The following is a 23,952-nucleotide window of genomic DNA, read 5'->3' as shown; positions in this document are numbered from 1 at the left end:
TACCTAAGTTCCACCTCTTCCAGACTCCGTCCATCCCACTTCTGCTTGCTCTCCTAGCTAGACATCCAGACTTAGGAAACTATAGCATTCCTGCATGCAATACCATAATATAATGCCCTGTTTAGCATCCTCTTTTCCTGCTCCAAAAAGGGAGCTGATTTACATTTGCAGTACAAGGATTCTGTCTGGAGGCACAGTCTTAATTCCCCCCACCAGCTGAAAGGCACCAACTTCTAGCAACCGAGCCATGTTATGTAAGGAGGGAGGCTTTTTCAAAATTATTTATCCCATTGGATGCAGATGTCTAAAGCAGGTCAAAAGAATTATCCTTTCAAAATGTCCATTCCTCTCCAAAAGCAGCTTATTATTTCACATCTTTATCTATACTGGGCCAGCCCAAGTCTTGGGCATTACTCAAATTCTGTCTACACCAAAACATGTTAGTGATGTAGAGGTAGGCTGCTGATACCGGTATGATGTAGAGCAGGTGTATTGTGTCCAAAAATGAGTTCTACTCAGTTAGCATTTGTTTCCCGCTGCAGAATTTTTTTGTTTTGCAGTTAGACAATACCTCCATCGAGTGCAATCTGACTCAAGATGAAGCCGTCACAGCAAGAGTTCCTGCTGCAAGCCTGCCGACAGAAGAGCCGAGCATCAGTCAGAGACGTGCTAGCTGCTGAGAGCACCATGGAGTGATACACGCCAGAAAGTACATTCTGAAAACTAGTCCTTTCAAAGGTCTTGAGTCCAGATGAGTTAAATTCTTGTTCTAGGTGGACAGAATAGGAAAGAAATGTTCAAAAGAGCTCAGGACAAGATGGGATGCTTTTGGATTGCCTGCAGACTGAAGCTGGTTAAAAGTTTTATGATAAAAACTCAGCAGTAAAAGTCCTATCCTGGACTTTGAGGTTCAAATTCAAGATGTTATCACCAAATGGTTTGGTGCAATTATACCTGGGTAGTTGGTCAGAATGTATTGCCAGGGTAGGAAAAACAGCACAGCCATACCAGCAAAGGGCTCCTAAATTGATGTAACACTGTAAGGCCGGTAATATTCCACTTTCAAGGACTATATTAATAACTCCCAGGTATAAATGAAACAAACTTATCTCATTAAAAAAGTAAAATGTGTAATTTGGCCAGCACAACTGCACCTGGAATTATGGTTTCTGCTGACTAGACACATACATAAGAGGACACGATTTGTATAATCTTGGGTCTAATTAGCAATATCAACAGACATCTTGAGTAGATTTGGCATCAACAAGATTATGTTGATTGCAACAAGCTCGGGGGACTTGCCTTTTTTCCGGTGAGACTTAGCTCTATTTTTGTTATTATTAACAAACAGTGACTCAGAGGTTTGGGTAGAAGTAAAAAGAAAGCAGTGACAGCAGAGAGTTCTCACTCAAACCCTGCAGCATTCTGTATTTGGTTGTCTTGTTTCAAATTTGGCATGAGGCTTAAAGTTGGGCACACATTGGATGGGACACACAGTGGTATCAATCACACTTAGGCCAAAAAACCATATTCTATACATTGATTCAGTTGAATCACCCTAGGATTCACTGCACAGCAAGTTATTTCTTGGCTGGTATATTAGTAGGACAATTTACAGTAAAAATTAATGTAAACTGTTAAATTATGTACAAGCTGGTCATTGATAATGCCTTATATAGTGAAATAACAAACTGTTTAATAAAGAGAAACCACAGTACAACAAAACAGAATAGAATCAAAAATAATATGTTGGATAAAGTTGAGTTTTGTGGGACTGTCTGCCATCACAATTGCATACAAAAGCTGTATTTCTAATTTCTAGGAAACAAGACATGACAGGAAGATTTGCTGGGGTTTCTGGTCTATCACTAAATGTTAAGCTCTGAACAGTATTATGCCATCTTGAACAAAGATACTCCCCCCTCTTTTAATCGTAATCCTACACAGAAGTAACTACAAAGTCAAGCACAGCAGTCTAACATGAGATGAATGACTTGCATCTGGTACCTCTCTTCAAATAGGCCATCACCGCATCTCCCTCTGGGTTCCTGACATGAAGCAGGCAGCTGAGACGACTGATGCTAGTGGCAGTGGGGTTCCCAAAAACACCTTGTACCTGAGACCGAAAACAGGCATGCACAATAAATACAACCTAATTGTTTTCTTCTCCTAAAACCCATTTTCCTTATTCAGAAACTCAGCGGAAGGAATTAGCACACATGGTTTAAAAACACCACCGCTCCATGTGGCCCTGTATGGACATTTTCAATTCTATGTTTAAGTGGTCAGGTAACAGCCTGCCTTTCTTCTGTGATGCCTTCTACTTATCTTGAACCTATAGTATTATGATAAATATATATTTTTAACTATGATAATTTTTACCATTCCAGAGGTGGTACAGTTGAAATTGACTTCAGCAGCACTGTAAAATTCACAAAGAACTCCAGCACCAGCAGGAGTCACAGTGGCAAAACTGCATGCTTCTTCCCTCTCACAGCCTGAAAAACAGAAAAGAAACCTTAAGTTTCCCAGCATTTCAAGTGCAAAATTCCTGCTACAAATTCCATTGTTTACTGCCATTTACTCAGTTTTTCATACCTCTAACAGACTGCAAACACATAAATTTCATGTGTCTGATAAATGTTTCCGGGTTTGAATCTCAGCTCTCACCCATATTGCACATGATAACAACTGGCTTTAAAGTCAGATGACTTGTCTGAGGTGGTACATAAAGTTAGAAGACTTCTTTCTAAAAGAAAGGCTGATCTCTTCCCTGAACCAAGGTCACCAAAAGTTGTAAATATCTTGCAGTGAGTTGGTGCTGAACTGCAAAACATAGTTCACCTAGGAACTTAACTATAAGCTTATAATATTAAAAGATTATTATTTTCCATGGTGATTAGTGTTGTCTCTACAGATCTTCTGAGAGTTTTCCTCACCTGAAATACACTGAAAAGCTGGACTTTGCAGGTCTCCCCCAAATGACTGAGACTGAAGTATTTGAGCTTCTTCTGACTCATAAGTCAGTCTGGAGGTAGGAACTCTCTCAAATTTTCTAAGCACTAAAAAAAAACCCAGAAAACCAACAATTAGGTGTTATTATCAGTTGCCATGCTGCAGAGAGACAAAGAGACTTTAAGTAGAAATAAAAATTCATTAATTCTGTAGGGAAAAAGGTTTGTTCTTTTAATGATGTACCATAACTCCACAGATAACACATCTGGGCTAAGGATATAATTTCTATTCTGCAGAAAAAAAAAAAAAAAGAGTCACAAGATCTTTCAAAAACAATTAACCAGGAGTGGGTTGGGAGTTTATATTCAAGTGAGACTTCTCTTCCAGCAGGAGATTGGTCATCTCTCATTACTTGTTAATGGCACGGAACCAACTACTGAGTCAATGGAGGAACCAACTTTCTGCAAAACAGTCACTGAAACAAGAGCCAGCTCCAACAGAACTTGGTTAGAAAGGCAATCTAGGAGCCTTATCACTTGTTTACATGAGCACAGCAGCTTGATTTCCACTGACTTCCAAGGCAGTATGTCCTACATGCTCCTTTTTTACTCTTTCTTTCAATCTTTAACTCCAGACTGTCACTTTACTTACCAAACCCTTTTATCTACTCCCTCTGAATTGGACCCACTGCACCTGAGTGTAAGGATGTCTGAGAAGCAGCACTGTTCACAAACTGGGAAAAGCTCATGAGGTCTAGAGGTGCAAAACCCAAAGCTCACTAAATGGGGTGAGGAATCCAATTTCAGGTCCAGAAGGTTTGGTCCTGATGGTGCCCTGAACAAGATTATAATCCGATGAGGGACACACAGTGGCACCACCACTACCCTGCTCAGGTTCCTACTACCTGTATTACAAAGGTGTTTTGGTGCAGTGTGTCCACATGTTGATAAACCAGGATCACTCAGTGAGCACACCATAGTAAGGAGAAGGGAAGAATATGGTGATATAGCATCACACCTGCGGTGACCAAACTTCTCCTCCAAATGCCCCAAATGAAAGCAAACATCTGACTCATAGCAGCCCTGGTCTAATCTCAGCCCGTGGGAGATGTCTGCACATGGAAGAACTGGAGGCTCAGCTCTTCTCTCCCCTGAGCACAGAGATCCAGCAGAAGGATCCCAGGACTTTCTCCCTGAAATGTCTGGATAAACCACAAAATAAAAGTCAGGGATAACTTCTTAAAACAATCATTTGTACTCTTACAGCAAAACAGTCAGGACTAAATCAGAAGCAAATGTCCACTGTTGTCAGGGCTGAGTCAGCAGATGCTTTTGATAAAACCATCATTTCTGCTCAGAAAAAAACATGAAGGCTAGCCAAACACTTAACACAAAAATATCCTTTCACTCCAGCTTGGCTGGGGAGAGGGCTGAGTGATGGTGTAAACAAAGGTGAAAGCTTTTCCCTTCCTAGAAACATAGGACACCAAAATACAAGCATTAGCTTAATTCTGCACTAAACTGAATCCCTTCTACATCTGCAACTTGCAGTGGTGCCTGGTTAACAATAGAATTTGTATTTTCATAAAACTGAAAAAAAAGCAGTGTTTTTATGTTGTTTGTAATTGTTTTGCTGCCCTCATTTCTAATGTAAAATTCAAAATTAAAAAAAAAATTTTTTTTTCTTTTCTTCTGATTTTTTTCCCTCCAATTCTGGCTTCATCCCACCTCTCCATTTTCTCTGCTAAAATATGGAAAAAAAAAAAAGTAGAGAAGAGATAGAAAGTGTAATGAAACATTAAACTGAAAACACTGTAAAACTAAGAGAAAATTTGCCATTTTTATTATTGAATTTTGCTTTTTAATACAAAGAAGCATAAAAAAATGCACTCATAAAGCTACTTGGTCAAAAAAAAATAATAAAATACAATGACAAATATTCTAGCAGCTCCCATTTTTGGGAACTTGTTAGTTCTCAGTGCCCTCTTCTCAACAGTAATATAACTACTCAGCCTTTTCACAGGCTTAGTGCCTAGCAGAAATTCTCCATCTCACATATTACTAGAGTAAAGCTCTAGATCCTATCCCTGTTGTTGCAATAAATGTTCAGTGTGCCTTAAAATATAAAAACAGAGACAACAAAAAAGAACAAGCATAGGCTGTTACAGCTTATTACTGTGCCTTCACAGAAGGGAATTCTTCTTCTGTCTGAAGACTCAGAAAACAAAGAAAAGCAAGAACAGCTGGGTTATTTATTGACCCTGCCCAGTCACCAGCCTTCTGTTAAAGCAAGATCAGTCTTCAGACCTTGCTGTCTTGTTGCATAGTGAATCCAGTTAAGGGAAGTAGAGGGGCAGGGGAAAAAGTAAAAATAGATATAATCAGTTTCACTTTATATAATGCTTTCTGGAAATGCAGGATGAGCTATAAAATAAAAAATAAAAAAAAATTAAATTAACTTAGCCTGTATATTATTAAAAAAATCCCAACCAGACTTCTTGGATGTTCCTTGTTGTTGTTTCTTTTCAAACCTTAAATTTTCAAGTCTTATAACTATTTATTTGCAGTGAAATCTTCTAGCATGATCCTCAAAAATACACACAGATATCTACAGCTGCTCCATCCTGAACAGAATCAGAAATGCTCATGCAGGTGGGCTCAAGGTAAGCAAGTAACAGGAGAATTAAGCTGCTCTGAGTCTCCTGCCCAGAGAAACATCCTAATTACCCTGTAAGTAAGAGCAAAAGAGGCTAACACCTTGTGTTCATAACGACAATCAGTCTTCAAGTATCCTCAGAGAAAAAAATGGCTATTTCAAATGAAGATAGTTTTGCAACCCCTTCACAACTGAGGGCTTTAATTTCACACTCCTTCCACTGATCACACTTGTTGTAAGACGTTGTCTAATTCAGAGCAAACCATGACATCAGTTTCTAAACTGAATATTCCATTAAATTTGATACCAGTCATATGACAAGTAATAAAAATTTCTGGAAAACTGTTTTTGGGCAAGGCAAAAAGCTTTGGGGCTGAGAAGTGTAATTAGACCTTACTGCAGGCAGTTTGGGGACTGCTTGATGAACGACTTTTTTTCCAAATTATTCATCCTTGGCACTTCACAACTGTGTTCAAGCAGGAGTAAGTTCCCCCAGGTTGCAAGGAGATGTTCACCAAGTCAGATACCACACAGCAGGAGCCCAGAGGGTGACGTTATGCCACAGCTGTGAGGTCATTGCCAAACACAATCTATTTCACATGAACGCACTGATGAGTTATAATTTTACAAAGAAATTAATCATTCTGCTTCTTTCTCATTAGTCCTCTCATTATTCTTTGGAGTTTCCAAGCAGAGAGTAGGAGATCAGCACACATTAAAAGCTGTCAGCCATCTGAGAGTGCAAGAAACCTGCTTCTCTCTCTTTCCTTACAGGAAATAACTTCTCGAATGTAGTCAAGAAATGCAAAATTAAGGAGGAATGTGGCTTAAGGCCGAGGCCACAACTATGGGAAAGTGAATCTCCATAAGCTGTGGAGTGGTGAGTCTCTTCATAAGGAGGTTTCACTTATGTGGGCTCAAAACATAACCAAAATATTCTTCTGACACTTACCTAGGCACTGGTAGTCTGTAAGGAGATCATCTGTTTCAGTCCAGTCCAGTGCTGCTCCAAAGCTATCGATGCAGAAGGTCTTCTTAGTGTCAGGGTCTTGCTGGGAAGGTCTATACTGACCATCCTCATCACACTGCAGACCCTGCTCATTGCTTTGACAGTATGTGATACCTGTTACAAGTAAACAAGAAAATAAAAAAGGGTACTTTGATAATGCTGTCACTGGGTTTAACAGAATGGTTCTGGTTGGAAGGGATTGCGGGAGGTCACCTGGTCCAGCCCCACTGCCCAAGCAGGACCACTCAGAGCCAGTTGCCCAGGACCATGTCCAGTTGGCTTTTGAACATGTCCAAGGTTGGAGACTCTACAACCAACCTGGGCAGCCTGTGCCAGTGCTTGGTCACCCTCACAGTAAAAAAGTGTTTCCTGATGTTGAGAGGGCACCTTCTGTGTTTTGGTTTGTGCCCATTGCTTCTGATCCTGTCAGTGCCGTATGACAATGTTTCAACACTGTAGGACAAAAGTGTTCTAAATACAGCAGAGACTTCACTGAAAATTTGCACTGTGTTTCATGCTCTGAAACATGGTAGTTGCACTTCTTTGTTGTTACTGCAATTCATATTCCAAACATTTTTAGAATTCTCTGCCATGGATCAGATCTCATTTATGCTAAGTATTCTAAAGCAAAGAAGTATAAAGAAGGAACTGTAATTTCCTACAGATTAGTTCAGTGTCTACTGCAATGGATCCATGAAATGTTATCAACCGCAGCACAAGAGGCATCACTTCAATTTGTTATTTATTGTCCAACCCCACCTTCTTTTAAATTCTGCCTTTCAGTGGGAAATAAAAGGTCTTTGCACTCTAAAGAATGAAAAGCTTAGATTTTATTTAGCAGTATTTCCCCCAACTACCTAACATTTTTAATGATTTAGAAATCTTTAGAAACCAGGTATCTAGGCTCAAGAGAGAAAGAAATCTGGAAATTTGACTAACACCGAAGGCAGCAGCAGAGAATCCCAGGTGGACTAAGCCTGACAGGTTAACCTCCTTAATGCTTTCCTTCTGAGATGCTACTGAAGCAAGTGAGGCTTATCTATGTATGAATAAACCACCAGAGTTTAGTCTGACATATAAAAATGTGGCAACATCAGCATTGTTTCAATTCAATGCACAGAGTCAGGACCTAAGATAGTGTAGGAAATGCTTTTCACGCCTCTCAGCCATCCTTGCCATAGAGGCATAACCTCTGGGAGGAAAACAAGGTAAGGAGCATAGAGAAGAACACTTCTGCCTTCCAATTTTCCTGTGCTGGGTTTGTGAGTAAACACTTTCCTTTTTTTTATCTAGCAGTTACTTCAGCAAACTCTTCAGACTCTATAAGGAGACAGCAAAGAAAGACAGAAAGACAGAAAGAAGGAAGAAAGCTAAATGTGTACAACATGGCCCTTTGGAAAGGGCTGGCACTCAGACTCAGCACACAGGCAAGGTGGAAACCAGGCAAGGAGTAGGTTTAGTTGCAGGCACTTGCAATATAGAAAACTGCAATTGCAGTAAAGAAAACCTAAGGAGTAAACTTTTAAGCACAGAAGTTCAATACCTACACTGGGAACACATATGAAAATGAAGAATGACAACTTAGTGAAAAAGCTAGTGGATGTCCAGGTGCATTACAAAAAATCTGTTTTTTTCCCCCATTTAAGAGAATAAATATGTTAAAACAGAACAAAGCAGTGGTTATATCCACCAATACTCCCAAGAAACCCGTTCTTACTACCCACCTTTATTTTTATCCATGAGCTAATGCTGCAGACAAAAATTACTTTGTACTTAAGTGATTTTCTTTACAGAATGGTATGCAAAAATAAATCATTTAAACTGAATACACCAACTTTAGTGAACATATCAATAATTGTTTTGTGAGAAGCATTTGTATTTGCAGGGGAAAGGGTTGCACAAAAACAAGACTACTTTAGTGTTCATGAAAACACAATAAATTAACTACGTAAGATGTTTCTTAATGATACTGAATACCCAGATATCATTCCTGAGGCCAGTGAACACATCTCAAGGAACCACAACATCCTGGATGAGACTGACCACTCCTTTCTCATGCATTTTTGGTCAAAACACCAGACAGTTTGTCCTGTCTTTGTGAAATGTCTTTGAATGTATGCAGAAGGAATCATATCCATCCAAAAAACCCCAGAGGGAGGATTTTTTTTTTTTTAACTTACCAATGAAAAAAAAATTCCATTAGTTATTTGAAGCCAGAATACAAAGGATAAGGGAAGAAATGAGTTCAACTTACAGTGATCAGCGCTGAATGCCCCATAGGAGTTGGTAGTTTTGCCCACAGGACACTTGATACAAGAGGAACGTCCTGTCTGATGCTGATAGTAGCCAAAAGGGCAGGGAATGCATTCATCATTCTGAAAATGACTGCCTGGAGGACAAACAACTGCAAAGAGAACAACCACCTTATTACTCTTACAGAATCCAACCAGTTCAGGCATTCATACACATATGTGTAGGTATATATGTATGTATGAATGTGTATGCACATCTATATAGAGAGAGAGATATCTCACACTGGCAGAGTTGCCATAGGCTTCAAGCTCTCAATATACGTATTTCTAAGTGGGATAATATAGGTAATCACTCCTTAAATGTTAATTAATCTCATCAATGACTAGAATATAGACCATGTTGTTTTTTTTTTCTCAGATCACCCTAAAAATCTTCTTGAATTAATGCACATTAAGCTCTTTGGAAATGTCAAGTCCAGGCTTGATTTCCATTTCTCAAATTCTTTTGTAATAAGATAATGCACTTTGTTTTCTTTCACAACCTGTCCACAAAGGAACACAAGCTACAGAGTAACTTCTACAAACACTGCAGACAGAAACAGGAAGACTCCTAGGAGCAGAAATTCCAAAAACATCATCCAGAAACCCACCATATGGTAACACTTTCATTCAGAATTCCTGGTAATGAAATATTTGGTAAGCACTTCCAAAGTAAACAGTAATGGCTGGATTAAAAGTCACTAGTTGTGCACATGACAACCAAACGCAAAACAAAAAGATATTCCTAGTTTGTATACATATATCATTTTCAGGACAAATAAGGAGTAGTATTTCCAGCTGACCTGTTGCATATTACAAAGAAAACTCTTTGTCTTCTGGGAGGTCATGAAATACCGTCTTTCCCTCCAGATCGTACAAATGAACATTAAAGCAGAAGAGTCACAGACACATTTGAAGGACAATCCCTTTGCTTGTTATTTCACAGCTGCTTTCCAGATGTAGATTTCCTTCAAAACACTATCAAATGTATATTTTGGGACTTTGACAACGTGCAAAACCTCATTTCTGTTTTTGTGCTATGTCTTGACAGCAGTTTAAGCTTGTATGAGAGAAACAGTAATGGAAAATTGGCCATCCCCACTACAACCCATATGAGGAATTGCTGTTCTGGCCAACACACCAGAATGTAAATGAATTTAACTTAAGGAGCACTTGAATTATAACAGACTAAGAAGACAACTAGTATAAAATGATCATATTTTCCTTCATCTGCTCTAAATGGTCCGGTGGGAAGGTCTAGGATGAGACAACTTTGAGATTGAAATTTTCCTCCCAAGCACACATCAAGGCAATTACTTTAGGTATAATACATATCTAAAATCAGTTACAGAACCAAAAATCCTGGATCAGACCAAATTCTCCTTTCTCAAGCATGTTAGTTAATACACAAGAGTGTCTGATACATTTTAAAAACATTTTCCAATTGTATTGGTTTTACTTAGTGAGGGGGGCCTAAGGTGGTAGCTTCTGTAGGAAACTGCTAGAAGTTTCCCCTTTGTTCAGTGGACTCAGCCGCGCCTAGGGCGGACCCACTGCTGGCCAACACCAAGCCAATTGGTAGCAGAATGTTCCCTGATAACACCTTTGCGATAACGTATTTAAGAAGGGGAAAAATAAAAAATAAAAGAAGAAGTTGTGAAGAAGCTGGAGCGGAAGTAGAGAGGGGGAGGCGTGAGCCTTGTGAGCCTTGCTGTCCTCACCCTCTGGCCTCCCAACAGGCAGCCGACTGGGCCTGACTCAGTCCAGCCCGGCTGCAAGAAGTGGAGAGGAGATGAGATGTGACTGAGATGTAAAAAGATCCTGAGAGGTGTCTGCCTGGTGACTGTAAGGAAAATACATGAGATAAAGAGGCAGGTTCATGCAAGCTGCGTGTTCCTAAATGAAAATACTGAATTTATTGAAAACAACAGAATGCTGTTGCTACTAAGAGCTGTCTGTGCTTCCTGAGGTAAGGGGAAATGTCACGTACAGTGAAATAAAAACAAAAAAATCAATAAGATCAGGATTTGAAAAGATAATTTCTATTCCAACAACGAAGTGGAGCAGGAAAGGGAAGAAAATAAAGAATCCCTGTCAGACTCACACAACTTTGATTTCCTTAATCACAGGTGATACTTCTTACTACTCATCCCCATTATTAGTAGAGGAACATAGACAGCATAAATGATCAGAATATATCCATAATACAAAATAAAACTATATATATATATATATATATATATCTTAGAGGAACCAGAAAATGAATTCCCCTGTTTAGAATAAAATATCCGGTCCTGCTACACAAACCAGTGTCCAGCAGTATGTACACTGTGACATCTTAGAATATGAAATCTCTGCTAAAAGCTGGAGCAGAAACTCTTTCCTTTCCACATCTCCATAAGTCAGTTTTACTGAGTGACTCTTTCTTCAGCTAGCTGGTTCAAATATGCATGAACTAACTCACAAAGTGAATTAATTCATTGCTTCCTAGAGGTCTTTATCCCTAGCAGGAGATACTTGGCAGAAAGATCCAATTCTTTGTAAGTTCTTCTGCTCTAAGTGATGGACTCTACTTAATAAATAATGATACCTTTAATAAGTACGAGAGTACATCTTGTTAAGTAACTGCAAGTTGTTACAGACTCCAGATTCCCAGTAGGAATTAATCTTTTTTCTGCATGGTGAATTTAAAGTTTTTCAGACAATAGAGACAAACTGAAACAGCAGTCAATTTACCCTTAAAGGTCCAAGCTGGAAACTGCAGCAGTTCAAAACTGATTCAACGCTGGATTACTTTGAAACCTTTGGACTGACATTAGAAAGCTCTTGTAATTTAAAGAGAATCACCAGAGCAAGTAGGAAGCTAAGTTGTTCTCATATATTTTTATTTGCTCTTAGGGTCTCTAACTTAAGCTGCTGTTGAAGTTTACCCACGTGAAAATATTCCTCATACTGGAAAATGTATCTAATACCTGCTACTGTTGATCTTATACCTAGAAGTGGTACATCCCTCTTGTGCTGCCAAAAGAAAGCTAGGCATATTGAACACATCCCAAACTGACATTAGACAGACACAGACTCACTGAGGCTAACTGGGCCAACGAGAACGCTCAGGGTTGCACTGTAGGAGGGCTGATGTTGACAGAAACAAGAGTGGCCTGTTAAGGCAAAGGCTCTTTGGCAGCATGACCTGGTACACAGGAGTGCTAGGAACAGCCACAGGGATCTGTCAGAAAGGTAGGTTTGGCAGCCCTAAGCAGGATGTTGCCAGAAAGGCAGCCTGTTTCAGGGAAGCAGACTAAACAGAAGGAAAGAAGATGAAAAGAGGGCAGAAGTGTAATCAGGTCTGGGTGTTGGCCAACACCAAGAATGCTTCCATCTGAGCTGGCTGGACTTGGCCCAGGAATTCAAAGTCTCAGGACTTTTGCCATTTTTGCATCTAAGTTTCTATTCTGGGTAATGTATCATCATCTGAAGTACTGGCTACATTGTCTTTGTGTAATTTTCTTATTAAGGATCACGTACATTACAGAAAAAATCTTTTAATTTCAGACAGATCTAAAAAAATAAAAAAAAAAACCATTTGCAAAACCTTCTATACTATGTCAGTGCCATGATGCCTATTTTCAAATCATTGATTCAATGAAAGGACTCAACAGTAGAGTTGAGTCAAATCTCTTTAGATTTGTCATTCATGTTGGCACTTCATGCCCTTCATGTATCAACCATAAACACAGGTTCAGATGATTTTCTAACTTTAGCTTTATACTGATTCCTAACGGCATCAAAGAAGGGAAAGCTAAACTGAGACTTACCACATCCTTGTGAATTTGGGACTGCTTGCCCAGGAGGTGAAATTCTTCGAAACCCACTTCTGCATCCTAGCTGCACACTCGGAGACAGATCAAACTCTTCATCCCGGGAAAAATCAATAAAAGAATCTGCTAGGAATTGCTTGGAGTCCAAATGCAGCAAGAAACCACCATCCTTGATCTCTTTTATAAATGTTCCAATGAGATTTTCTCCAACAATTGCATTTTCTAAAGAGCGAAAAAAATACAAAAAAAAAAAATAGCATGAGAGAGACTTCCAATATGGGAATGGATAACCACACATAAATGGATTAACTTTAAGTTAAAAACATAGGCAGATACAGAAATACAAGCATGAATCTGTACAGTGTCTATCAGATTAAAGTCTTAATCTCAACATAGAGGGTGCTAAAGAAATAACAAAAAAAAAAAAAACCTCAGCAAAAATGGCATATTCAAAAACTGAACCATCAGAGAACAAAATTTGATTTCTGAGTTACAAAAATTCAGCAGATGAAAAACAGAATTATTTGACAGTCAGATTTAATTCCTGGTTTTTTTTTCAATGAGTATCATTTGTTTCTTTTTCAGCATTGTGTTGGTTTGTTTTTGAAGACCAGCATCTGTAACAATCACCTTCCATTACACTATTGATATTCAAAATATCCACCTGTGCTACAGACATGCTCTTCACAATTGCTGAAGCCGGTGCTGAAGGCTGGAAAACAGCAAGTATCTTTCCTACTCTCTCTGTTCTTGCTTGCCCAGACAGCTTCCCTTTCGATGATTTGTGCAAGAACAATTTTCAGCACTAGATCAAGAGCTGCTTCCTCAGTTTTGCTGGACAAGAAGTACTACAAGAACAGCGTTCCTGGGGGATTTTGTTTATTATCACACTGTTTATCGCTGCAGGCTTTATGACAGTGAGTGAAATGTTGCTTATGTTTACTGCTTCAAATTTGCAAGACAAAAGCCTCCTGTAGTTACAGGTGATGGGCAGCCCAGTAACCCAGCAAATGAGAAGTTCTACACACTATATACTTTGAGTTTTGCAAGTACATCAATGACCTTGGATGTTGAATTTTCACTGTCAGGGTGTTATATACATAAAGAGAGCGTGAGGAATGTTACAGCTTGTACGCTGCATAAAGATTACTATTTTGTGACCGATGTGTCCAAGACAAATAGCTGAGGGTTCCATTATGCTCTCATGTGATGAGTTTCCTAATTTTGCACTGTAGCCAGCTGAGGCTTTTCAGTTGTGCGAGTAGAGAGTTTCACAGCCAGGTATGTTGTGCTGCCTTCTTGCCCATGTTGAACGGACTGCAGAGGTAGCACGCTTTTTCTGAAAGATCATCCTAGACCTTTAACACTGATAGCATAAGTTCCCTCTCTTCCTGAATGTTGGTCCATAGCCAATTATTGTCATGTAGATGTGGCTTCCCTCCTTGCAGTGGAGGGACACGAAGTTTTTAAACTTACAGGCTAAAGTGAACGAACAACACGTTAAAGCTGACAGCTGCAACTTTGTAATCTCAATGCGTTGTTTCCTCCAGCTTTGAGCAACCTATCCGTCTGTTGCACTGGCACATATTACAATCCACAAAATAGCACTTAGTTTTGTTCAAGCCCAGGCCAAAATGATACTTAGCTCGTGAGGAAGTAATTGGAGATCACGACATAACCAACAACACTTTGCAAATGTTTTGCCAGAAATTGTCTTATAAATGAAAGCAGGAATAAGCAGATTAGCCTTTTATTCAAGCAAATATACCTCTGAATTGTCTAGTGACTAGTTGTAGCAGAATTAAAAATAACCTTGAAATGACAGCTGGAGGGAATTCACATGTAGAAAAGAAGAAAATAGTCAAACCAGTTAGAACTCACTTAGGTCTGTTGAATTTCCTTTAGTCTAAAATATTTCAATGTTGAAAAGTTCTTAACACTATCATTAAATGTAAACTTCCTTTGATCACGTTATGTATCCATGCATATATAGTATCCTTTACATCCAGAGTACATAAACAGGTCTTTAACTGTAGTATACGTGTTCATGTATTGGAAGTAGGTACATCCTGTAACATCTCAACAGATAATAATTCAGTACATGATGGACATGCAAGCCAACCACAGACTCACTGGTAACATCTTACATGAGCCGCCTTGGTCCAGTCATTCCAGCAAGGCTGGTCAGCTTGGAGTCACGCCTCCCTGCTGACATGGGACGTGGCTTCTGGTCCACAATGAGCTTCCTAGGACCTTCAGCATGTTCTAAAGCATGGTAGATAGACTAGTACTTCCCTGTTTTTGCTCCTGTTTTGCTGCGCATTTTTGGCAATTCAAGGTACTACACATCTCATACTTTGTTAGATTTACTGGAAGTTCTTACCAAGCATTTCTCCAGAGCATAGTATACCTTTAGGGACCTGGACTTCTAGGGGGACAATACATCTTTGTGCATACAGAAAATACATAGCCTGCAAATAGTTGCATCTTGTGTTGTGCAGTGGGATGAAGTCTGATTTAGGGTTTGCTGCTGTTGAACAGAACACTCATTGCAATGTGAGAGGGATCATACCAGAGTTTATACTGGCCAGAGAAAAGAGGAAAAAAAAAAATTACATTTGTTATTTTTTTCCTTCTTTAAGGAAAATATAGAGCACATAGACAGGTTAAAATACCAGTTGCATAGAACAGGGATTTATTTCCTCCAGTCTCACTAATGGGAAGATGATCACAGGGCTGCAGCACCTCTCCTGTGAGGACAGGCTGAGACAGTTGGGGCTGTTCAGCCTGGAGAAGAGAGGTTTCCCCAGAGCCCTTATAGCAGCCTTCCAGTACCTAAAGGGGGCTTGCAGGAATGGTGGGGAGAAACTCTTCAGCAGGCCCTTTTGCAATAGGATGAGGGGTAATAGTTTTAAAATAGAAGGAGGTACATTCAGACTCAATACAAGGAAAAAAAATTTACAATGAGGCTTATGAAACACTGAACCAAGTTGCCCAGAGAGGTGGTGGATGCTCCATCCCTGGCAATATTCAAGGACAGGTTGGACAGGACTCTGAGCAACCTGATCTGGTTGGAGATGTCCCTGCTCCTTGCAGGGGGGTTGGACAGGATGACCTTTAAAGGTCCCTTTCATAGAACCCTAACTGTTCTATGATTCTATGATTTACTGTATGTTCATCCACCAAAAGCTCATTTTTATAATCATTATCTTTTTTGTCTAATGCTAAACAGAGAAGAGAGAAATTGCTCAAGTGTTTCTCACTATTGTAGAGATGAGGTCTAAGCTACAAAGCCAAATGGAATAAGATCTTTCAGGAAGGGATTTGCACAGTCTTGGAATTTAATACATGAAAATATCTGCAAGAAAAAAAAAAGGAATGAAACATTCATGAGTGATTTAGGTTTGAGACTCTCCATTGGGAGCATCTGCATGCTGTGCTTCTGTTTAGCAATGTTTTCCTCAGCTACTTCAAGAGCAAGGTTTCTCGTTTACCTGTAAAGAAGCTAGGAAAAGAACAAAGCTATTTTAGTAGTGTAGATTTTCAAATCAGAGAGCCAATTTGTTCACTCTGTGTAAATAAACCAGAAAAAAAAAAACCTTAACCAGAAAGACCCAAAGCTGCCTTAGAAGGTAATGGAAGTTGATGGTGCCAGGAATATACAAAGAGCAGGTTCCCAGTTGTGTCATCTCCCCGGGCTAGACTCATACTGCCTCTTCTGAAACCACACAGTCATTCCCTGAAAAGCAATTTCAGTACTATGGGGAAATTATTGTGTGGAGAGGGTCAAAATGTCATGCCCTCAAAGCAGAACACTTTCAGAAGTGAAGTTTAATATAAAACCAAACACACTTACACTTTGATCCACCTTCTGCAAACGGCTTGAATATTCAATGTTTCCCTTATAATCTGGAGCAACTGAACAGATGTAAACATAAACAGATTGTAGAGCCAGGAACCACACAACTGCTGGCAGCCACTCTCTGCAGCCTGAACACTTCTGAATTAGCTTCTGATTGGGCAAAAACTGCTATAGGGTACACGTCTCCAAGTCCCAAAGTCAGAGGGAAGGATACGTGCAGGCAGAGTTATTTATATTTAGTGCAAGGCACATAATTGCAAAAAAACATAAAGCAGTAAAACTGGAGAAAAGCTGGTATAGAGGACATTTGCAATCGAGATATGTCTTTTATATCTTTTATTTTAAAGGGAAACACTGGCTGCTTTGAAAGAAGTTACTTACACTATCCCTAACTCTTGGAAACTACAGCAAAGATCTGCCAGTCTGTGGTCTCTGCGTAATTGCATTAGGACTTCCAAGGTAAAGGTTATTCCTTAGTGTCAAAGGTAATGTAATAAATAGGAAAAGGGGAACAAGAAAGAAAGGGGGAAAAAAAATCCGTGGAAAAATTAGTTATATTTTTTGTCAATGTGTGAATTGTGTTTCTCTGAGTTCAGCCCAATAAGGAATACAATCTTTTCCACCACTGAGGACCTGCCTAATAGAAATTAACATCTGGGACAGTTCAGCTCATGCCCGATAAAGTAATTTTCAATGTCAGTTAAAGAAGTTGGGAGAGGCAGTCCTATCTGAAAGGAACATTCAATTATGGCTCCTTTCCACTGTGCAGTCACATGCTGAAAAGATAAATATATCAACACCAAAAGCTCAAAACCACAACTCCAGCATTATAAAGACTCTTTCTGTGAGCATTTATCCTACCTTGTTAGTGCCTCCTAAGAGCAGACACAGAGAACCAAAACAATTAAGAGCAAAGCAGGTTTAATTCACAGAAATATCAGAGGGAAAAAAAAAAAACAAAAAACCTTACCAATATCATGTAAGTCAGGGAGAGAAGCTGCCGGGATGTTTTCCAGCTGAGTCCTCCAGGTCACGTTCACCCCCAGGCGGTCCACGCTCAGGCATTCGACATAGACAGAGGAATCATCACAGACAGAAACTGAGTCGGTATTTCCAAATGCATTTACCTCAAATTCAAAAGTAAATGAAATCACAGTTAGTCAACTTGAGAACCTTCCTTTCCCTGTTCATTTGCACTGTGCTATGCTCAAAGGCAACATTTTCAAAAGAGCCGATAAAAACAGAAGTAGAATTAGGAAAAGATAATTTTACCGTTCATTTACTCATTGTAAGAATAGTCAAAGAGTTATCTTCCATCAAAATATATTTTAATAAACATTAGGTTAATGTTATATGACTTCTATGGCTACAATTAAGCTGATAGGCTGATGTTGGGTCAGTGAGAACAAACATCCTATTTTCCCAGTCATCCATACGAGAGTGCTGCCAGTCCTGACAGATTTCTTTTCTTACACCTCTCTCAAAGAGGTAAAGTTCTACTTTGTGTCTCACTTTAAAAAAAAAAACAAACCTCCAAAAACCCCACCAACAAAAGAGAATAAGGAATTGAAATTACCTGGAGGTGACATAAACCACGAGCCTTCAATTCATCTAAAATAAATATCTGGAATGCCTGCAGTAATCCAGAGTAGTCAGAACTACAAGTCTTCTCAGGAGGCAGTAGTAGTCGAAAGTGTGTTTGAACTTGGACTGTCTGAAGTAATTTGAGCTCTAAAAAAGAAGTAGAAAGGGCATTTAGTAGCCTCACTTTTTAACATGGAAACTGACTTTCAAAGTTACTTTGAGAAAAGACAGTATTGATTTGGAATTTTGATGTTGCATTAATAGCAAATCCCCATTTGTAGGTAAAAGCAGTAGAGCTGTCCATAGTAAATAATAAGTAGCAAGAGACATACTTGATAAATATATATATCACGCATTAGAGAAAAAGCCAGGTGATACAGTTATATAATAATAAAGAGACATTTTATATTGGAGCACTAAGTCACAGAAGGATAAGGAACAATCTGGATCATTTGTAAGCCTTGGCAGACAGAAATTTAGAGAACTAGATGAAAGACGACGTTTTGCCAACACTTATAAATCAAACAGGAAGCTAGGAATTCTTGCCCTGTCAACCTCTGCTTTTCTCAAACACAATCATGAAAGAAATTCTATTAAAAAAAGAATTAAATGGTCAAAGCAATTAATACTAATTCAAATGGGCTTTCAGAAACCTAGCTTGTCAAATTAACTGAGCATCAAGTTTTAGGAGAGAATAAATTTGATTGCATAATAGTGGCATCGACATGGACATCTACAAGGGTCTTCCAATTTTTTTATAGCAATCCAGTGACGCAGATCACACAAGTCAATGAGAAACCCGTGAGCTCATCAGTCACAAAGTTAAAATCTATTTATCCAGTTTTCAGCCAGAAAAAAAAAAGGTGCAAATTTCTTGTCTCCACTGGAGTTATACTGATCCCAGGCTTCACAGAGGGTTTGTTATCTCAGATTCAGCACAGCCGTGATGCTATCATGCCACCTACAAATGGAGCTGGCTCTTAGCCCACCGGCCTGGAAAAGCTGCAGAGCTTTCCCTCATTCAACTCCTCTACAGACCCTTGCTGTATCACATAAAATTGTCACTACTGGAGCACAATTCCTCATTCCTTGCCCCCAGAACAAGCATGGCAAAGCCTGGAGAGCATCCAAGGAGAATGGTGGGAGGAACTAGGGGACACAAAAGCCTGCTTCTACCTGCAAGGCACAAAGCCCTCTCTCTGTTTAGTTTATCAGAGATACGTCAAGAGCTGACTTAACCACAATGTCTAACTGCACAGATAAGGAACAGGAAATAAGGTTTTTAAAAGTGTGAGTAATTATCCCTTGGAACAAATTACTAAGTGTTGTGGTGAGTTCTCCATTATTGTGAAGTTTATTCAATCGTCTTCAGATGTTCTGAGAATTTTTTCTCTCTCCTTAAAACCATGCTCTATTTCAAATACAAATTACTGTGGGAAGTCCTTCGCTTGCATTAAACAGCAGTTTGTATCAGATTAACACACACTTGCCTCTGTCTTTGCAAACAGTTATTCAACTGTCATCAGGCAAACATGAAAGTTACTTCATAACATGTTACAAAACCCTAGCAAACATGATTACAGACAGATAAAAGTGTCAGTCTGAAATTTAAAGTTTTAAATCATTTACATTTGGAATAGAAGACCTGAAGTACAACTGGAAATGTGTCAATACAGTGGTTTCCAGAATGGGTTCAACCCATTCCGGAGATGAAGAGTAGCTGCAACTTGGCGTCAAGATTTGCATTTCTCACAGTTCAGCACTGTTACAAATTGCTGTTTTGATCAGAATATATCTCTGTTTGAAATAATTGAAAAGGCCAACATTAGTATCCAATTACATAAGCTCTGAATAGACAACGAATTCTTCCAAGATTTAAAGTGATGTTTTTTTCTTGAAAGAAAAATGGTTTGAAAAGTATCACAAGTCAGCCAACAAAGACAACAATAATCCTAAAGAACAGACTTCTGCAAAAAGATGCAGAAGTAACAGTGACTTGATTATCCAAATAAACAGTCAAGTTCAGCCAGATTCAAACATCTGGTGCTCATCTGTTCCTCCACGACTAAGTGGTTCCATCAGAATCACTTCATGGTGCCAGCATCTTTTAACTTGCAAAGAAAAATCTGCATACAGATTGAATAACTATTTATAGTTATATTACTGCAGAAAACTTGGACTGTTTCTGGCACAGGAGCCAGTCAAGAGACAGAGATGAAGATGGTAGAAGACAGGACTAATCTACTGCACCTTAATTTAGCAACTCCCATATAACTGTTGCATCCTATTATTGTCATTCACACAGTAGCTTTGTGATGAAAGCACATTTCTGTACATCTATTGGCATTGCCCTGTGCCCTTCCCAACCCACGGCAGTTCAGACGTACTCTGGCAGGCCTGGTAGAGCGGGGCAGCTGAGATCCATCGTCGCTGTTGCACATCACACTGAAACGACGTGCTGGAAGAGGCGCTGTGGAAGCCCTGGCGACACACCAGCCAGCACTGCTGAACAGTTGAAGCTTGCCCAGAAATGTCTTCACAAAATACAGCTCCTCTGAGAACAGATGAGGCACCGAATGGCAGAGCACACTGTGGACCTTTAGGTACATGAGAAAGAGGATATATTAGTGGAACACTATGACACACTTCTAGCAAAAAGTCCACATAACCCTCGTATGAACACAGAAAACTAGAGAGCACCCTGTGCATTTCCCACTCATCTTAACTTGGATCTGGTTTGATATCAGCATGGTTCAGTTTACTAAAGCTGATGAGAAGATACATATTGACTCTGATGGGTAATGCATTGGGTCCAGAAAGCTACGTGCATGGTTTCTAAGAACAGATAACTTTAAAATAGTCATGAATAAATTTAAGCAGGAAATGAGAAGGAGGTTTCTATCCATCAGCAGAACAAACCTTTACAAAAGATATCTAGTGGAAATAGGCAGAGCCAAAAAAAAAAAAAAATCTCAGTTCCCTTTAGAGTGAAATTTGAAAACTTTAAAATCAGGAACTCATTACTAAAGTGCTTCAACAGCACCAGGATGTTTCCGGCAATTCAGCAGGTCCTTAACAGTAGCATACAGCTTTGGAGCTGGAGAACAAAGTTTACCCTATCAATACACTCTGCATCAATACAGTAATTTCAACTTTGCTAGTCCACTGTAACAAACTATTACAGCAGGCTAACTGCAATGATAATTAATTTCTACTAATCAGTACAAACCAGCTGCTTCACTCAATATTAGCCAAATCACAACCTAATTACTGAATACAACTAGTAATAATGAAACACTTCTGAGTTCTAGAGCTACAAAACATAGGAAGAAAAAAAATGTCCTCACTTAGAAATATATATAAAGAAAAAGATGTTCTCATATCTTACAGTTCACTTGCTTGGTGTATGTATAGATAATTTTCCGAATAGCAATGCTCAGATCAGTGCCAGCCTCCCTAGTCACTGGAGAACGGCAAACACTGCTGATGGCTCAGTTCTGAGCAGCCTCTCTCCCCTTCTAATGGAGATATTTAATTTAGCAGCCACTTCAGTTAACACTTAAAACATTGCAGGATGAATCTGGGATCTAGTGCACAGTACATGTTTGCTTTCCAACCTTGAGCATTGCCATGCAAAAATAAAAGGCTTTCATATCTGTCTCCCTGAACTGCCAAAACCATTTTTTTCCAAGTCTCCTTTATAGCATCTTTTCTGCAATAACTCTGTAAATGGGGCCACTACATTCCTCCTCTTCACTCATTGACTCTGTGTCCAGTCTTTTTTTCAGTAAAGGTGGAAACCTGGCACCCTTGCTTAACAAACTTTTAATAAACCTCCTGAGATTTTAGGACCAAAAGACATCACTGTAAAAGAGATAGTAATATATATCCTGACCAATGTAACAATTATGTGTAAATTATATCAATATTTCTTAAGACAAAATCAATCTGTGTTTCTTTATTGCTCTAACACATTTCTATATATAGCAAGTCAAAGCCAGTCTCAGCCTTCTGCAGCTACAGTCTTTCACTGTCTGTTCCAATGAGGGGTGGTATGTAAACGAGAAAAATAACCAGCCTCTAAAACAGAAGTGATGGATGGTTTCCTGGTGTGGTTCACAGGTTTCAGTTCACACTCAGTCATTTGCTCATTTATCCCTCTACCAGTGTCATTTCCTTTACTATCATTAGTAAGCCTACACCATTTTGTCATTCTTCTGTTTCTGCCCCAATGTCTCAGTCTTGCAAGAGTGAATCAGGACCTAATTAAATATTGACACTTATTTCACAGGTGCTTCTAAAGGTTTCTGTAAGGAAATTACTGTCTCCAGAACCTTCTCTGGAAGGCTCTCTCTCCAATATTTCCACTCAGAACTGTGTAAAGTAGGCATGAGAATGGGAGCTGCGTGTGAGGACTGCTAGGATACTTGGCATCATCTCTCCGGCACATGTCTACTAGAAGAAGTTGAATTCTACCTCTGATGGAAACAATTAAGTTAATGAAAACCTCATTGTATTTACTGGGCACTGTGAAGTTATTACTTGCTCTTTACAGCTATCTGTTCTGATGTTGGAGGAGAAGCTTATCATATTTTCCCACCACAACAGTTTCTTTTGCTGATAGACAAGATCTCCAAGATAGTGAGATAGTACCCCCTTCCCTTTTTCCTGAACAACTATTAGTAGTTCCCAGGACTAGAGATATAAGGCTGGATAGACTCAGGGAAAAAAAAAACCCTTACTTCTTTATTCTTACACAACAACTAAGTTGTTTAGCATGAAAAAAAAGTTCCATTGCTATTTCAAAATCCAGGAAAATCATTAAAGATTATTTTAATGGTATTTCTATGCAGCAAATTACAAATAGCTTTCAGTAAAGCCAGGTTTCCACTATATTTTCAAAGTAGTTCTCTCTCTCAGCTCAGTCTTTTTAAAAAAGAAAGGTCATTAATCAGTCAGTCACTTTTCATTACAGGAACCGAAGAAACATCAGATGTGTATGCAAAATGTAAAATCATCTTAGGGGCATGTCTCAGACTACACCTACACCCTCCTCAGAACATATTCCATAAATTCCCTTGGCATTTAGGGGAAAAAAGTAGAAAATGAGCTTTCACGGAGAGAAGCAGATATCAAGAACTTAACATGTACAACCAGTTCTCACTTTTCTCTGGACTACTAGAAACTCTTCCACTTTTCCCTGTTCACCTTCAGAGTCTGTGAGAAAGTCAATCCATACTGCTGAGTGCTGGGTGTCACGTTGAGTTCCTCCTGCTGGTCCAAACAAAATAAATATCACACAGCCCCGTGTCCCACAGAAATACTAGCCCATAACCTGAAAGCAGGATGGTAGCAGCACTGTATTTGTTAGACTGATCAGCTCTGTTTCTCTGAAGAGTGAGAAGCCAGTATTGGACAATGCTCACGTGGCTATGCCACCCTAGCTCTGGAGCTTGTCTCCTCAAAGCTCAGTTGGGCGTCTCCACACACCACCACACTGCATGGGGCAGATAACAACCTGGGGTCTCCCTGTGGCTTCTCATAAAATCATATCCATATAGCTCTCTACTGGTACAAGAGAGTTCAAAGAAAACTATGTTCATGGTGGTTTCCAAGATGGCTAATTATCTAATTGACTAAAACGCCTTCCAGCCAGTTGGGTTGATGAGCATGCGTTGCTCTTTGTATAGCAAGATCACAAAAAGAAAATGAAGCAATTTCTTCTCATGTGGTCTCATTTTCCTAAATCTACCAGCAGCTCTCATTTAAAAAAAAAAA

The 23,952-nt window shown here is 39.2% G+C and overlaps 1 protein-coding gene across 1 annotated transcript in view; it reads right to left on the bottom strand.

Moving 5' to 3' along the window:
- Window positions 1–23,952, bottom strand: part of TG (thyroglobulin) — a 156,175-nt gene that overhangs the window by 107,649 nt on the left and 24,574 nt on the right. Inside the window, exons 17-26 of the mRNA XM_086742634.1 lie at window positions 20,562–20,771; window positions 18,167–18,321; window positions 17,561–17,717; window positions 12,726–12,950; window positions 8,874–9,023; window positions 6,563–6,733; window positions 2,940–3,062; window positions 2,383–2,498; window positions 2,008–2,116; window positions 572–769 (exon numbers count right to left, since the gene is read on the bottom strand). Of these exons, the coding sequence (XP_086598760.1) occupies window positions 572–769; window positions 2,008–2,116; window positions 2,383–2,498; window positions 2,940–3,062; window positions 6,563–6,733; window positions 8,874–9,023; window positions 12,726–12,950; window positions 17,561–17,717; window positions 18,167–18,321; window positions 20,562–20,771 (1,614 nt within the window). The remainder of the gene's footprint in view (window positions 1–571; window positions 770–2,007; window positions 2,117–2,382; window positions 2,499–2,939; window positions 3,063–6,562; window positions 6,734–8,873; window positions 9,024–12,725; window positions 12,951–17,560; window positions 17,718–18,166; window positions 18,322–20,561; window positions 20,772–23,952) is intronic.

Source organism: Chlamydotis macqueenii, chromosome 2 (genome assembly GCF_036417535.1).
Source record: "Chlamydotis macqueenii isolate bChlMac1 chromosome 2, bChlMac1.mat, whole genome shotgun sequence".
Classification (NCBI taxonomy): domain Eukaryota; kingdom Metazoa; phylum Chordata; class Aves; order Otidiformes; family Otididae; genus Chlamydotis; species Chlamydotis macqueenii.
Note: the sequence above shows the minus strand (reverse complement) of the source record. Positions and strands in the feature narration are given on the sequence as shown.